We start from the raw sequence: 17315 nt of genomic DNA, 5'->3' as shown, positions 1-17315 counted from the left end.
TGTAAATTTTTTTCATGTCTGATCAAGACATTCGTCCTGATAAATATAGTGAATTACGAAGTAAGTATAAATACTACATAGATTCATTTAATGCATTGTATCATCTAAAAGCAGAAAATGACGAAGACTTAAACAAGATTTACAACATGATCAAAACAGAATTGCTTGATTCAAAGAAATATCTGCCTTCAAATATCGTAAGAGACATTTTAAATATTATTCCACTTAATAATCGCTATGCAAAGGCATATTTATCTCTTGCCAAACAGATATCTGATGATTATCATGTAAAAGAGACCAACAATGTTGAAGATGTTTCAGATTACCTGTTTTATAAAGAATATGGCATAAGATTTAAAAAGTATATTAGATTTGAAAAAATCATCACAGAAAAACTCGATTTTCTGACAGAAGATACAATTTACAGAGCAATTAAGAATAATGACTTAGAAAAATTCATTTCGTTCACAGAAAGAGAAGGATTTGATAAAGATCAAGAACTTTGCAGCAGATTATATCCAGCTTTATCTGGATGTTCATTACTTGAATTATGTTGCTACTACGGATCTGTTGATTGTTTCAAGTTCTTAAGAACGAAATTTAACTCAGAAATTACTGAAGGATGTCTTGAATTGTCATTTTTAGGAAGAAGCAAAGAGATCATGAGTGAATGTTTGAAATATCAAAAACCAAATCTATGGTGCATGAGATATGCAATTATTTCACACAACATTGATTTTGTTACATTCTTGATGAATGAATACAATTTGGAGATTGATTTAGAATATTGTGGAAAATATAATAATCTTGAATCAATTTTAATTTATGTTGATCAAAATATTCGGATTAGGGAAGTCTTTAAATATTCAGCGATGCTTGATATCCCATCATTTTGTGAATACCTCCTTTCACATTTTGCAAATATCAATGAAAATGATACAATTGAAGCTATTAATAAGGCAGCATCTTATAATAATGTGGAAACAGCCAAAAATCTTATTTTACATGGCGCAAATATCAATAAGGTAGATGGTCTCGGAAACACAGTTCTTTATGTTGCAGTGTGGAATTATAGTAAAGAAATAGTCGAACTTCTTATTACACATGGTGCAAATATCAATAAGAACAAATTTAATGGGCAAACCCCACTTCATGATGCAGCAGAATATAATAGTAAAGAAATAGCAGAACTTCTTATTTTACATGGTGCAAATGTCAATGAAAAAGATGATTATGACAACACCGCTCTTCATAATGCAGCATGGAATAACAGTAAAGAAATAACAGAACTTCTTATTTCACATGGAGCAAATATCAATGAAAAAGATAATAACATGAGGACAGCTCTTCATTTGGCAGCAGAAAATAATAGTAAAGAAACAGCCGAACTTCTTATTTCGCACGGTGCAAATCTTAATAAAATAAATATTCATGGGCAAACCGCTCTTCATATTGCAACAGGAATTAGTCAAAAGACATCTGAACTTCTTTTTTTAAAAAGTATGAATACCAATGAAAGATGTGAAGATGGAATAACCGATCTTATTAATACCGCATTTCATGATAGTAAAGAAATAGCCAAGCTTCTTATTTCGCATGGTGCAAATATCAATGAAATAGATTATTTTGGAAGAACAGCTCTTCATTATTCAGCAATTCAAAATAATAAAGATATTGTCGAACTTCTTATTTCACATGGTGCAAATATCAATGAAAAAAATAAAGATGGAAAAACCGCTCTTCATCTTGCAGCAGAAAATAATTGTAAAGAAGTAGCCGAACTTCTTATTTCACATGGTGCAAATATCAATGAAAAAGATAATGATAGGAAAACCCCTCTTCATCTTGCAGTAGACCATAATTATACAGAAGTAGCCGAACTTCTTATTTCACATGGTGCAACAAATAGTGTTCATACATAATATGCATCTTTTTCTGATATTTTCGAATATGGATTTCATTAGAAATAAATAATAAACATTTTACATACCATCTCTCAATTTTTTTATTTCTAATGTGATATATATATATAATTAGTTCATATTCTTTTGAGACATATAAGAATGTGACTAAAGTGTTCACTCTTAAAAGCCGTCATTTCTTCAGGAGAAATAGCAGCTTTCTTTAGTCTTTCATAGGCGGCAGTTTCTATTGGGGAAAACAACGAATCTTTGATGTGACCAGATTTTTTTAAAGATTCTTTTGCCGCATTAGATAAGAGGTTCATCTACTTCTTTACGATTAAAATGTATTAATTAGAAAGTAATATTATTAAATTTATATGAGTGAGATTATCATTTTCAAAAAAAAAATTGATCATAAAAATTTTATCTTTTAAAAGAAATATATAATATTTGTATGTTTGTTTCTTACATCGCGCGGTTCTTCATTGGATCGATGTACTTCTCGATATTCTTACGTACCTCCTTACTGCTAATAGACTTATCTAAGAGTCTTAGCACTTGTCTGAGGATTGTTTCGAAGTCCTTATTGAGTTTAATGTCTACAGGTTTAGATTCTCTACCTGATTTATAGAATCTGAGCGTAGAAGTAGAGATTTCGGGTTCGATTGCCGGCATATGAGCTCTTGGACGGACCAATGGATCGTAGAAGTGGAACTTAAGATCTTTATGTTCAATAAAGATCTCGAGAAGCTTCATATATATGTCAAATACATTTTCGTAATTATCAAACGACCAATCGGACAAAAGAATGAAGTTATCAGCAGCCTTACCTATAATAAGGTCTGCGTAACCGGCTCCTCCGATCCAATCTATTTGATTTCTGTATTTATATTTTTCAATATCTTCTGGAAGCCTGCTCATTGTATATTTCATCCATTTTCTGATCATTCCTGGGCTTCTTTCGTAGCAGGAGTAAAGAATTGGTGTTTTCTCTCCTTTATATTTATAATAAAGAATATAAGTAGGAATTGAGTAGTTGTCGATGTTATATTGCTTGATTGGAGCATCTAAATCACCGTAGTAGCCGATATGGTAGTTAATGGTTCTTTTGAACGTTCCGTAGAGTTGTTTGAAATTATCCGAAACTTCGTTCCTTTGTAGTGGATTTCCTTCTTCAACTAGGGCCGCAATGGTGAAACCATCAAGTCCATTGCCAATTTGTTCGTCGTAATGGCATACAATGATAAATGGTCTAACGAAATTTTGAACGATTGTGTTTGAGCTTTCATCGTAGAGCTCTTTCTGTGAGAAAATTTTAGACTTTCCATCAATAGCTCTTGTAATGAGGATACTGTTCAGTTTTTCGAGTCCTACTGATGCAGCTGTTTCTGCGTTAGAAACAACATAGATAGGAATGGTAACATCGTATTCAGGAATCATTCTGAAACGTCGGATGAAGGAATCTTCCTTGGAGAAGATGATTACGGATGATGTTGAGTTCTTTGTAGCTTGAATCGCTTCAAGAGGGTTAGTAAGCTGGTATGGACGTGAAAGAATGGATGTTTCAAGACGAGATAAGCATGAACGAACAGTTTCTGTTTCGATTTTATCATTAAGGGTGCCGACATATTTTCCTTTGTATACGAAAACTACAGATGGAAGAGTTTTGATTGGAAATGGTGGTGTTTCTTTAACTCCTGATAAGTTAACCTTTACAAATGAGAAATATTTGTATGGCTGTGACGCTGAGTTTAGTGTTGATAAAATGCTATCAATTTTATCTTCGCCATAAAACAATACAACTGCTTGTGGATGTTCAAATGTGGTAGCTAAGCCAGCAAGAGTCACTTCTACAAACTCTGACAAAGATAATGTTAGAAATATCGAAAGCATTTTTTGTTACGAAATTTCTATCGTCATTTCATTTCATATTTATCTTTGTATTTGATTATCATGGAAATAAATACAAAATTACGTAACATCACAACTTTCTGTGCAAATATGATTGTAATCAAATTCTCGAACTAAATTTTATTACTGAAATTGGTAATTCAGATGGATTCTTCTGTAATCATTGATGATGTATTTAGTATGTCGTTTTTGTACATGTGCTGACTTTTGTAAAGGGTAGAATATCATTAATTGCATAAATGTGTGTTATTGTGTACTAGATATATGACATTTATTAAGTTTCATTGTTTATTAATAGATATAATGAGTTATATATTAATGGAAAATCATATCTATTATTAATAGATAAAAAAATTATTTCTTCGATTTATATTATTCTAAGAATTTAATAGATAGAAAATCATATTTTCTTGAATACTAGTGTATTCTATATCTCGAAATATCCAAAAATAATCGAGAAATTGAAAAAACATGTTAACTGTTACGGATTTTTTGTTGAATTTATTTGATCATATAAATTTTTAGGTTTAAAAACATAAGAATTAGCATTTTAATATCGGTAATTGTATATGGTTATTATCATAGTTCACAAATATGCGCATAAATTTGACAAAAAATTAAAATTTATATAATTATATTTAATATTTCATATGCCTTTAGAGTTGGAACAATAAAATAATAAAGGAAGTTGTAACAAAACGAACAATTAGATCAATGCACATGATACAAAGTGTTATTATTATGATCTTTTGGGTTGATCAAGGAAACTTTTTGGAAACATTTACGACTCTTGGCCCAGATTTTTACTTATTGCAGCTGCCACTATATCACATTCAATGAAATATAATTCATGCTACTAATTTTTAAAATTTCCGGTGAATATGCCACTTTTTACGATCTTTTATGCTTTTATGAATTGTAAAATATTAAATTAAATCGATATTATTAAGGGTATAGTCCACTAAAAATTTTTAAGTTTTGACAATGAAAATAAGCTCTGTGACCATGTAAATATATATCTATGCAAAACGAGAGGTTATGCCATAATTTTTTTAGTTATCAAATTTTCCTTTTTTTGAGAGAAGTCTCTCAATAATTTGAGAAGAATCTTTGATATAAAGAGATACACATTTGTAGAACGAAGTAAGTGTTTTCCAAACATTTTATATGTTCATCCTGTATAACAATATAAAGCTGCATAGTGCCATCTTGTGCGTTTGCTATTTTATGTACTTTTCATTGAGATAATCCTCTTCTCGGGTGATTTTAACAGTCAACTCAATTTTAAAATAAAGATTTCATCAAAATGATTTCGAAATTCGGATATTGATTATATAAATAGCACTGTTAACATATTTTGGATGAGTAAAAAATACCTTGTTTTGTATGCATTTAGTACACCTTTATTTTTGATTAAAACTATAAAATTTTTATTCCTTATATAATAAATAGTATATGTTACATAAACATGAAATTCAATAGCATTCAATTTTGGATTTTTTAGATTTGGTAAATTTTAGAAGAAATAAAATCAGCAATCAAAATAAAGAAACTTTTTTTGTATCTTCTATGATTACCTTTTGGTACTAAATTTTGCATTAATAAGTAAATTATCTGTATTATTCTGTGAGCACAAGCCCTCAGTTATGCTGGTAGTGAATGATGAATCGTCATTTTGCGAAGAGAACGCGATTATTAAGGTAATTTTGAGAATTGTCTTGAATTATTTAAAATTAAAGTTAATTGAATAGGTAGGATAACTAGCCTTTGCTAAATTTGTATAATTTGACCTTATTCTAGTTGGATCTGAGAATATTTTGCTGAAATAATAAATTATATCGCCGATTTATGAAAATTTCTCTGATGGGACCGACTCGCTGAAACGTATTAGTGTTAATGGTAACTTGTCTGAATTTTCAAATTTTTTTCGAAATCCAAAAAATCACAAACTGTTGTGCATGAAAATTCGGTTCACGTCACTTCTGACAAAAAGTGACAAGTTTACATGGCAAAAATATATAGGGTATTTTTTTTAAAAAGTAGTTATCTTTATATATAAAAATAAAACTTTTGATATATTTGAGTAAATGATTTATTAATTTATTTATTTATTTTTTTTAAATCAAATCATATAAATATATATATATATAATAGTGAAATAGAACAAGAGATAATTATTGATGATTAAATTGTAGACGAGGATAAAAGTTTAGATAAATTAATAAAATTAGTGTGGAATCAGACAAATTTCGGGTTGTTTGGGAAGGAATTGTTGGCTATGATGTACTGATTCATGATCAGTACATCATAGCCAACAATTCCTTATACAAAGTTCAAAAACTTGGGTGCAATCAGTTCTGATTGCACCCAAGTTTTTGAACTTTCTCGAGGGAATGAAAGGGTAAGAGGTATACATTATGAATATATACCTCTTACCCTTCCATTCCCTCTCTGACAGCGGGAAACTTTGTCTGAATGTTAAACTATTCAGACAAAGTTTCCCGCTGTTTGCGAAGGAATTGTTGGCTATGATGTACTGATTCATGATCAGTACATCATAGCCAACAATTCCTTATACAAAGTTCAATTTTCATATTTCATGTATGTAACTCTCTAAAACTATAAATCTGATTTTCATTTGGCAGATCCACTTCTTGTCTTTCCATTTTTTTTGAATCAATTTATACAAATAAACTTATAAAACACAAAATTATTATTTTATAATATAATTCTTAGATAATACATCCGATATGTAAAGTGTCAAAAATGAAGTGAACCGAATTTTCATGCATTACACAAAAAATCACAAACAAAAGCATCAAAATTAGATTTGCATTTAAGGTTTTCATTTTTTTTGGAAAATAAAAATATTTTTCCCCAATAAAGTTTATTTTTACTTTTGAGAGGAATAGAAACGTTATTTTGGAATTTTGAAACGACAGAAATGTTCGATTTTTTAAGGGTATAGTAAACTCAAAATTCTAGAGTTTTGAGAGTGCCAATAAACTCTATAGGCCTATATATATCTATATTTTAAAGGAGAGGTTACGCCATAATATTTGATATTATAAATTATTAATTCAAAATAAAAGTAGAAAATGAAACTAATTTTATTCTAACCTATATAAATATATCAATAATCTAAAATGATTATAGTCTGAACTATATTTTACCAGATTATCAAATATAAGAGAAATGAAATAAGGCATAAAAATATCATAGCATAATTATTGGATAAATGCATTAATAAATTATTTATATCATAATGAGAAAAAATCAAAATAAGAAAATGAGCATAATAATAATTTAATTAAAAACAAAAACAATAAATAAAATGTAATTTTCGTTAATCAAAGTCATCAATGTCTTCGTCTTCTGATTCCCATTCGGACTTGAAAACTTGATAATCTCCTCCTGGTACACTCTGAATGAATTTTTTGTATTTGTTCTGTTTTTTAGAACCTTTTGTAACAGTTTTTTGTTTCAATATCACTTTGGAGTAACAATTCTCTTCAAATGATTTGACACAATCTTCTGGAAGTGGGGAAGATGTAATGCTTTTTGTATATCTCCGAGAAAATGCTCTGGATCATTCCATTCTAAGATTGCAACGTTAACTCTAATGTTAATGTTCTTCCAGGCTCTTGATTTGTCCAAATAGCATGCAATTTTGGAGTTAAACGCTTCATTCATGCAGGTAGATCCAATGGAAGAAACTTTGGAAACTATGGGTGTCCATTTGTGAACCCAGTCATAGAGCATGAATTGAAGTTGGATCGAATTGACACCTTTTTGCCATTCAAAGCATTTGTAATTGTGCGGTTCGCAAAAAGAATGATTGCCTACGTAATGGTAGACACAATTCTCCCACATTTTCGTACGTTTGTCAATATTTTCTTCGGCAAAACATGACCAAAGCCACATACTTAGGCTTGCATTCAGACCCCAGAAAGGTCTCTCTATTTTTTCAATCTTCTGAGTCTTGTCGTTGAAAACTTCAACTGTCTTATGAGAAGCTGAGAACTTTGTAAAATCTTTTGAGATATTTTTTGATACATGACCTGGATCGAATCTTTCAAGATGAGAGACGCCAAATTCTTTAAAGACAGAGACACTTTTGTTATCTCGGTCTTTAATAATCTCTTTAACATCTTTCAAGATATTGTATTTCTTTAATTGCTTCAAGATGATTCGAGTTCCAGCACTTTCCATATTGTTGGAAGCTCCGGAATACTGAGCATGCTGTCTGTTTCCACCAATATGGTTGATGTTCACGCATGCAAGAACTCTTTTTGTGACAGCATCGAGCGCAGTTACTGTACAACTTGGCGAGTTTCGCCTGTGCGTCCATCTTGCATCAATGGATAAGTAACCACTGAAGGACTTTCTCGACAGCATTAGGGAAATACTTTTAAGTCTTCTAATCTTATCGTCACAAAATCTCTGTTGTCTCATGACACCACTCTTCACAGGGGGCTTAGTTCCACAAAGAGAAAGAAAGCGAGCACCTTTTGTATATGGCATTCCGGTCATTATGCAAGCACCAAGCATCTGTCGCGCTGAGAGTCGACGACGTTCGTGGAGTAAAATGTTATGCATTGCCTTTGTTTTCCGTTTTGGGTGAACAATATGGCCCATACAACAACAAAAAAATGAAATCCCGCCAAAAGTGAAAATTGAATAAAAAGTAATAATTAATAAATATATACTATATCATTAGATGAATATTTTGGAATAACATTTTAAAATCGAGGTTTTTCAATGGATAACGGTTCAATCAAAAATTTGACCCCATTTTAGAATCTACATTAAAAATGGAACATTTCTGTCGTTTCAAAATTCCAAAATAACGTTTCTATTCCTCTCAAAAGTAAAAATAAACTTTATTGGGGAAAAATATTTTTATTTTCCAAAAAAAATGAAAACCTTAAATGCAAATCTAATTTTGATGCTTTTGTTTGTGATTTTTTGGATTTCGAAAAAAATTTGAAAATTCAGACAAGTTACCATTAACACTAATACGTTTCAGCGAGTCGGTCCCATCAGAGAAATTTTCATAAATCGGCGATATAATTTATTATTTCAGCAAAATATTCTCAGATCCAACTAGAATAAGGTCAAATTATACAAATTTAGCAAAGGCTAGTTATCCTACCTATTCAATTAACTTTAATTTTAAATAATTCAAGACAATTCTCAAAATTACCTTAATAATCGCGTTCTCTTCGCAAAATGACGATTCATCATTCACTACCAGCATAACTGAGGGCTTGTGCTCACAGAATAATACAGATAATTTACTTATTAATGCAAAATTTAGTACCAAAAGGTAATCATAGAAGATACAAAAAAAGTTTCTTTATTTTGATTGCTGATTTTATTTCTTCTAAAATTTACCAAATCTAAAAAATCCAAAATTGAATGCTATTGAATTTCATGTTTATGTAACATATACTATTTATTATATAAGGAATAAAAATTTTATAGTTTTAATCAAAAATAAAGGTGTACTAAATGCATACAAAACAAGGTATTTTTTACTCATCCAAAATATGTTAACAGTGCTATTTATATAATCAATATCCGAATTTCGAAATCATTTTGATGAAATCTTTATTTTAAAATTGAGTTGACTGTTAAAATCACCCGAGAAGAGGGATTATCTCAATGAAAAGTACATAAAATAGCAAACGCACAAGATGGCACTATGCAGCTTTATATTGTTATACAGGATGAACATATAAAATGTTTGGAAAACACTTACTTCGTTCTACAAATGTGTATCTCTTTATATCAAAGATTCTTCTCAAATTATTGAGAGACTTCTCTCAAAAAAAGGAAAATTTGATAACTAAAAAAATTATGGCATAACCTCTCGTTTTGCATAGATATATATTTACATGGTCACAGAGCTTATTTTCATTGTCAAAACTTAAAAATTTTTAGTGGACTATACCCTTAATTTTTGATTGAACCGTTATCCATTGAAAAACCTCGATTTTAAAATGTTATTCCAAAATATTCATCTAATGATATAGTATATATTTATTAATTATTACTTTTTATTCAATTTTCACTTTTGGCGGGATTTCATTTTTTTGTTGTTGTATGGGCCATATTGTTCACCCAAAACGGAAAACAAAGGCAATGCATAACATTTTACTCCACGAACGTCGTCGACTCTCAGCGCGACAGATGCTTGGTGCTTGCATAATGACCGGAATGCCATATACAAAAGGTGCTCGCTTTCTTTCTCTTTGTGGAACTAAGCCCCCTGTGAAGAGTGGTGTCATGAGACAACAGAGATTTTGTGACGATAAGATTAGAAGACTTAAAAGTATTTCCCTAATGCTGTCGAGAAAGTCCTTCAGTGGTTACTTATCCATTGATGCAAGATGGACGCACATGCGAAACTCGCCAAGTTGTACAGTAACTGCGCTCGATGCTGTCACAAAAAGAGTTCTTGCATGCGTGAACATCAACCATATTGGTGGAAACAGACAGCATGCTCAGTATTCCGGAGCTTCCAACAATATGGAAAGTGCTGGAACTCGAATCATCTTGAAGCAATTAAAGAAATACAATATCTTGAAAGATGTTAAAGAGATTATTAAAGACCGAGATAACAAAAGTGTCTCTGTCTTTAAAGAATTTGGCGTCTCTCATCTTGAAAGATTCGATCCAGGTCATGTATCAAAAAATATCTCAAAAGATTTTACAAAGTTCTCAGCTTCTCATAAGACAGTTGAAGTTTTCAACGACAAGACTCAGAAGATTGAAAAAATAGAGAGACCTTTCTGGGGTCTGAATGCAAGCCTAAGTATGTGGCTTTGGTCATGTTTTGCCGAAGAAAATATTGACAAACGTACGAAAATGTGGGAGAATTGTGTCTACCATTACGTAGGCAATCATTCTTTTTGCGAACCGCACAATTACAAATGCTTTGAATGGCAAAAAGGTGTCAATTCGATCCAACTTCAATTCATGCTCTATGACTGGGTTCACAAATGGACACCCATAGTTTCCAAAGTTTCTTCCATTGGATCTACCTGCATGAATGAAGCGTTTAACTCCAAAATTGCATGCTATTTGGACAAATCAAGAGCCTGGAAGAACATTAACATTAGAGTTAACGTTGCAATCTTAGAATGGAATGATCCAGAGCATTTTCTCGGAGATATACAAAAAGCATTACATCTTTCCCCACTTCCAGAAGATTGTGTCAAATCATTTGAAGAGAATTGTTACTCCAAAGTGATATTGAAACAAAAAACTGTTACAAAAGGTTCTAAAAAACAGAACAAATACAAAAAATTCATTCAGAGTGTACCAGGAGGAGATTATCAAGTTTTCAAGTCCGAATGGGAATCAGAAGACGAAGACATTGATGACTTTGATTAACGAAAATTACATTTTATTTATTGTTTTTGTTTTTAATTAAATTATTATTATGCTCATTTTCTTATTTTGATTTTTTCTCATTATGATATAAATAATTTATTAATGCATTTATCCAATAATTATGCTATGATATTTTTATGCCTTATTTCATTTCTCTTATATTTGATAATCTGGTAAAATATAGTTCAGACTATAATCATTTTAGATTATTGATATATTTATATAGGTTAGAATAAAATTAGTTTCATTTTCTACTTTTATTTTGAATTAATAATTTATAATATCAAATATTATGGCGTAACCTCTCCTTTAAAATATAGATATATATAGGCCTATAGAGTTTATTGGCACTCTCAAAACTCTAGAATTTTGAGTTTACTATACCCTTAATACTTTTATTTTGATAAAATTATTTTTTTGAAATGCTTCATAATTCATTAGAGTCTCCCATAATGAGTGAATATTTGAACATCATAAGAGCATGGGAAGCGGGTAACAAGAAAAGTCTTGATTCTGATGTGGGCTTGATCGATCAAATCGAAACAAATATCAAAAATAATTTATCAAAATCAAAACCAGCATGCCGAGTTAGCGATTTAGAGAATTATACGGTGCACACAATGAAACTTAAAACACATACTAGGATTCAAAACGAACTTGAAGTTGTTAAAAACGATATATCTTCCATTGATTCCAAAACTAAGTCAGATGAGTTAATTGCCTCATTAAGCTATCTTCGCGCTATGACAATGCTTGATGATACTAAGTTTTATCTCAATAATTTCAAACCTATTCTTAAAAAGATTCCTGACATTCAACCAGTCGCAGATCATTCATCATTGATTACATTTAAAAAATGCAGTCCAACAGAAGAAGATGTTATTCAAACTACGCTGGAATTAGAAGAAAAATTAAATCTAAAAAATAAAACTTTAGAAGTTATATTAATGGATTCAGAGGTCTACAAGTCAAAAATAATTCTTATTGAGTCCAATAAACAACAACAAAAAGAACTTGAAAGCCAACAACAAAATATTCAAAATTCAAACAATTTCGTTCCTCCTCCAGAGCCACAACCGAAACCTCAACCACAAAGACCAAGAGCTCATGATAGTATTCAGCCTTCAGACGTAGATATCGAAGAACACCTTGAAAGTGGCCTCGAATTCATGGAAACACCAGACATATCTGGTGAAACACAACAAATTCAGCATACTGATGGATATAAGTCACCATATAAGCTGAAATTCGGAAAGAAATAATTAGAGTTTTCAAATATATTTCTAATATGATGTAAACTATTCAAAATTGAATACTTACGCCTTTTGTCTCGCAGTTTAAGGGTGCACACGAGAGGATCATGTAAACTTCAGAATTTAGAACCTTATTTTTAGGCATTATCTTGGCTACCTATTTAGGCTCGAAAAGCAAAAAATATCAAAAAATACAACTTGACTCCATTATGACCCTTTCATGGAGGTAGTTTTTATCCGCTAGTATTTTCCCTTTGAATCTCTTTACAATTCGAAATCAAATTCAAATCTCAGTAGAAGAAAGGAAGAATCGACTTACTACGGTTGTAATACGAATAAATACATATATTTAATTATTTTTATTTACATAATAATTGTTTGAAGCTCATATTCCAACAAATTTTTAAATAAAAACATTAAAATGTTGAAAATGTTCATATATTTTAATAGGGTTTTGGCACTTTATTGAGGAATTACTACATACATAGTCGAACTGAACTTGATATTTTGAAATTTAAATTATTTATCAAAATTAAAATTTAACTTGACATTTATAATTATTTAGTCATATTTTGCATAATTCTAAGTAGATTTTGTAAAAAATTAAGAAAGAAAAATTTTAACGTGGTTTATTTTTTCTTTAAAAAAAAAAAAAAAAAAGGTAGTGGGGCTTCCAGGGGCTGCGCCCCTTCTAGCCCCGAAGATGTTTAGTATAAATGAAGTTTTTATTCGGAAAATTGTTAGTCTTCTGGTGTGAATTCGGAGGACTCTTCTTCTTCCTCCATTGCTTCTGGGAAGAAGCCTTCTTCTGGGTCGAAAACATTATATAATGTGTCGCTTTTCACAAATTATATATGTTTTCATGCTTTGTCACTTTTCTGTCACTTTTCAGGAAAAACATTTTTATTATTATATATAAATGAATTTTACAAAACCACCGTTACCGTTCTTTGGAAATAAGAGTAGATGTAAAGATATTATATTGAGAGAACTTAAGAAACTACCGAATGGTCTAACATTTGTAGATTTGTTCGGTGGAAGTTTCTATATATCCCATTTGTGCCATACAATATTCCCAGACTCAAAGATTATATGCAATGACTTCGACAACTATATGGACCGTCTCAAACATATACCAGACACAAACAATATATTGAAAGAGTTAAAAGAAAAGATACCTATAGGTAAGATGGAACGTATACCATTAGATAAGAAAAATATTGTGAGAGAGGTTTTGAAAAAAGCAGAATATATAGACTGGGATAGTATATCTGCTAGACTATTATTATAGTGGTTCTATAAGAGTTCATGACATTGAAACACTTATGTCAAAAGTTTTATATCTTAACTATACAAATGTTTTCAAAGAGGACATAGAAAAATATATTGAGGGTATAGAGTTTGTGAGATGTCATTGGACAGAGTTGTATGAAAAATATAGAAAGACAAGGAAAATGTTTTCTTTATAGTGGACCCGCCGTTCTATAACACATGGGATTTTCAATACCAAGTAGACTGGACTTTGAGAGACTCTTTAGAAACTTTAGACGTTTTACATAACCATCCATGCTTTTACTTTACATCCGATAAAAGTGGTTTGGAAACCGTTATGAGATGGTTAGAGGACATACATGACTATGAGTTTAGATATGACAAGATAGAATATGAGAGAGGTCCTATAAACTGGAGAAAGTGTCACAATAAAGAAATTTTATTAGTAAGTAAATGTGGTTTGAAATAGGACTACTTGTTTTAGGTTTTTTCCATTGTGTCATTTATTTCTTTGACGTGGCAGAAAAGTACAGAGAATATGAAGATGAACCAATGCCTGCAAATGTTCAGTATATGTACTCGTAAGAGATATTTTTATCTAATATTAAATGGACGCACAGAACTTAGCGAATGCACAGCAACCTGGACAACCAAACCCAGAGAATATTCCAAATGAAGTTAGAATACAAACTGCAATGGCAAACTATGGTCAAGTGCCAACAGATGTACAAATGCAAACTGCCATGTCAAATGACGCTGCGTTAGGTTTGCCACCATGGTATGCAAATATGAGATGGAAAGAGTTTTATACAAACCCTGAAGTGGGATATAAACAACTTTATGCAGATGACGCGAACACAGGAGTTGACCCAGAATATGTTTTCTACCAGAGGAGAAACAGAATGTATGAGCTCCAGTTAAAGAATGCTATGGAACTCAACAGGAAACGTAAGAGACTAGGCGGACATTAGATTTTTACATATAGTAAAATGGGTTTCTTTGGAAGAATAGGAAACTTCTTTCGAAATGTTGGAAGAGGTATATGGAATGGAATAAAAACCGTAGGAAGAGGAATTGGAACGGAGTCAAAAATATTGGTAAAAGGGTAGGTCAGTTTGTTGGTATTATACCTAAAGACCCTGAACCAGAAGAACAAGCTCCAGTTATACAACAGCCTGAACCTGCACCACAGTCTAGTTGGCAACCAAATCCAACACCTCAACCGTATTAAAAAAATTATATTTTTACCGTTCGATAGTAGTTGTATATGAAACTAAGTTCTAAGTAAAACGCATGGTATAATGGAATTATTCTTTTTCTTCCATCTGTAGTAAACCATACTTGAAAGTCTGAAATACTTCCACTTGTGGTTCGTATAACTTTGTAGGTTTTTCGTAAAAGTCATTTGCCAAGCATAAGAAAGAGTTTTGGGCGCCAGAAAATGAAGCATGAACAATAATAGCAGCTGGGTCGAAAACATCTTTAAATAAATATGGTTCATCTCTTGCATATCGACTGTAAATATTTGCTAAAGGAAGTTCGACTTTCTGATTTAACATTCTTTGCAAATAATACCATGACATTGCAGTGAATTCTGTATATATTTGTTCGTCTTTATTTGGATTGTCTTCGTAGATTTGAAATGACACTTGTGAATTTTGTTTGTCATATACAATTCTCACATAAAGTGTGCTCTCGGTATTTGCATATTCATCAGCATATTTTGCATAACATGAATTTATTTTATCTTCTATATTTTTTAACGCAGTCTGTAGAGAAGATGAAAGGTCAACTTGTATTAGCTCAATTTCTTCCCACATTTTTCGTTTCCCTTCAGATATATAATCTATATGAAACCTTACAATAAATGGAAAACTTTTATCTTCTACAGACACAAACTTCATTCTACGAAAGCCAATAGCTTTTGTGACAGATGGGTCTCTTAACCATCTTAATGGGTAGTCAAAACGATAGCCTTCATGCTTTACGGTCTCTGTCTCAAACTTTTGACCGACATTAGTAAAAAGTTCATCTAATGGTTTAGTTGTAGCAACTCTTGAATTTTCTTTTTCTATTGGAAGCATATTTTATCTAGAATAAAAATGTCGAAAGATATTGCTTCCATGAGAGAAATACAACACAACCGACAACTCATTATGCAAGCTCTAAATAAGAACACAACAAACTTTTCAATATTCTAAGATATCTGAGTCATTGAAAGAAGGAAACTTAAAACTGACATTAAACCCAATGACAGATGAGTTTCTGTTTCAAGACAATAAGAACCATACTGTCTGTATAAATCCAACAAAAGGAACTTTAAACGAGAAACCTATAAATGAACTTCTTTTGAAAGCAGATGTTGACAACAAAGCTGACAAAGAATATGTAGACGATGCAATAGCAAAAGAAGAAGAAAGAGCTAACAATGCTTATGCAACAAAAGAACATACTCATCCTGAACTAGCAGACAAAACATATGTTGACAATAAAATGTCAAGTGAAGTGACAAGAGCTGAAAACGAATATTCTAAAAAGACTCATACACTTCTATATCTGAAATAACAGACTTAAACGTTAGCCTTGAAAATAAGCAGATAAGGAATATGGGCTAGTAAGTGTAGAGAAGAAAGCGGATAAGGAATATGTGGATGAAAAAGATAAAGAAATGAAGAAAGGGTTGACTGGTACCATGAACGGACATCGAAGATTTTAAATAAAGCCGATACAGGATGGGTTTCAGGATGTTTAGACCTTAAAGCAGATAAAACTTATGTTAACGATGAGTTAGAGAAGAAAGCAAATAAGACCATACACATACAAGTTTTACAACTGTTGCTATAGAAAGTATTGAAGGAACGGTTGAAGAAACTGGTGGGGATGCATTATATGTAAACCTCCTAACTTTCCACAAGGTTTAACATCGGATGACGACATAACGACGATGAGAAACATTAGATGTAAAGATGTTTATGTCATGAAGGATGAACATAATATTAAATTCACTGCTCAAGATTTATATGACAAGAAAGCAGACAAAACAGAGCTTCAAACATTAAAGACAGAAATACTTCAAACATTATATCCTATAGGCTCTATTTATACGTCAATGAACTCTACCAGACCAGAAACAGTTCTGGGTTTTGGAACTTGGACTCAAATAGTCGACAGGTTTTTGTATTGTGCAAACTCTTCAAAGGAAACAGGTGGAAGTAAAACGATTTCAGGTGAAAATTTACCTGCACACAGTCACTACATAGATTTAAGTACATCTCAAGCAGGTTGGCATAAGCATAGATATTGGGATTGGTCAGCAATGACAAAAGGTAAAGGATATGATGTTAAAGACAACGTTAAGTTTGCTATAAATTGTTACTGGAGTAACACTGAGGGAGGAGGAAACCATACACATCGCGTTTCAGGATATACGCAAACAACGGGACAAAGTAAAGAATACATGCCACCTTACATGACAGTTTACGCATGGTATAGAAATGCTTAGTCGTCATTTTCAACTTCTTTAGCATATTCGTCAGGAGTTGTCTTATATTTGTTAGGAACTGTCTTTGAAAGT

General features: G+C 31.3%; 6 protein-coding genes and 3 pseudogenes across 9 annotated transcripts, besides 7 other annotated features; 5 read left to right on the top strand and 4 right to left on the bottom strand.

Moving 5' to 3' along the window:
• Positions 1-14: 14 nt before the first annotated feature.
• TVAGG3_0973530 (proteasome regulatory particle assembly) lies at positions 15-582 on the top strand (the record flags this gene model as incomplete). The annotated part of the gene is made up of 1 exon (XM_001299298.2): positions 15-582. A coding segment is annotated over one exon (568 nt), but the record flags the coding sequence as incomplete, so codon positions are not given.
• Positions 583-1567: 985 nt separating this feature from the next.
• Positions 1568-1922, top strand: TVAGG3_0973520 (cyclin-dependent kinase inhibitor 2C-related family; the record flags this gene model as incomplete). The annotated part of the gene is made up of 1 exon (XM_001290580.2): positions 1569-1922. A coding segment is annotated over one exon (354 nt), but the record flags the coding sequence as incomplete, so codon positions are not given.
• Positions 1923-2312: 390 nt separating this feature from the next.
• On the bottom strand, positions 2313-3803 carry TVAGG3_0973510 (thioredoxin-like family; the record flags this gene model as incomplete). The annotated part of the gene is made up of 1 exon (XM_001290581.2): positions 2370-3797. One exon carries the CDS (start codon positions 3795-3797, stop codon positions 2370-2372), a length of 1428 nt encoding a protein of 475 aa, XP_001290582.2.
• Positions 3804-4764: 961 nt separating this feature from the next.
• Positions 4765-4786: a mobile genetic element.
• Positions 4787-6053: 1267 nt separating this feature from the next.
• Positions 6054-6402: a mobile genetic element.
• Positions 6403-6499: 97 nt separating this feature from the next.
• Positions 6500-6544: a mobile genetic element.
• A 231-nt stretch (positions 6545-6775) lies between these two features.
• Positions 6776-9773: a mobile genetic element.
• TVAGG3_0973470 lies at positions 7162-7577 on the bottom strand (annotated as a pseudogene). Its single transcript has one exon. A coding segment is annotated over exon 1 (416 nt).
• TVAGG3_0973460 (uncharacterized protein) lies at positions 7611-8213 on the bottom strand (the record flags this gene model as incomplete). The annotated part of the gene is made up of 1 exon (XM_051253773.1): positions 7611-8213. A coding segment is annotated over one exon (603 nt), but the record flags the coding sequence as incomplete, so codon positions are not given.
• Positions 9774-9968: 195 nt separating the features above from the next.
• Positions 9969-11602: a mobile genetic element.
• Positions 11603-11668: 66 nt separating this feature from the next.
• Positions 11669-12478, top strand: TVAGG3_0973430 (uncharacterized protein; the record flags this gene model as incomplete). Its single annotated transcript, XM_001286168.2, has 1 exon — positions 11669-12478. The coding sequence occupies one exon, from the start codon at positions 11669-11671 to the stop codon at positions 12476-12478; it is 810 nt and encodes a 269-aa protein (XP_001286169.2).
• Positions 12479-12558: 80 nt separating this feature from the next.
• Positions 12559-13111: a mobile genetic element.
• Positions 13112-17315: part of a mobile genetic element that runs on past the window's edge.
• TVAGG3_0973410 (uncharacterized protein) lies at positions 14437-14712 on the top strand (the record flags this gene model as incomplete). Its single annotated transcript, XM_051253772.1, has 1 exon — positions 14437-14712. One exon carries the CDS (start codon positions 14437-14439, stop codon positions 14710-14712), a length of 276 nt encoding a protein of 91 aa, XP_051079346.1.
• TVAGG3_0973400 lies at positions 14731-14972 on the top strand (annotated as a pseudogene). The gene has a single exon. A coding segment is annotated over exon 1 (242 nt).
• On the bottom strand, positions 14978-15825 carry TVAGG3_0973390 (annotated as a pseudogene). Its single transcript has one exon. A coding segment is annotated over exon 1 (848 nt).

This window comes from Trichomonas vaginalis, chromosome I, assembly GCF_026262505.1.
Source record: "Trichomonas vaginalis G3 chromosome I, whole genome shotgun sequence".
Taxonomy (NCBI): Eukaryota; Parabasalia; order Trichomonadida; family Trichomonadidae; genus Trichomonas; species Trichomonas vaginalis.
The sequence above is the reverse complement of the archived record's forward strand: the minus strand, read 5'-3'. Positions and strand labels throughout refer to the sequence as shown.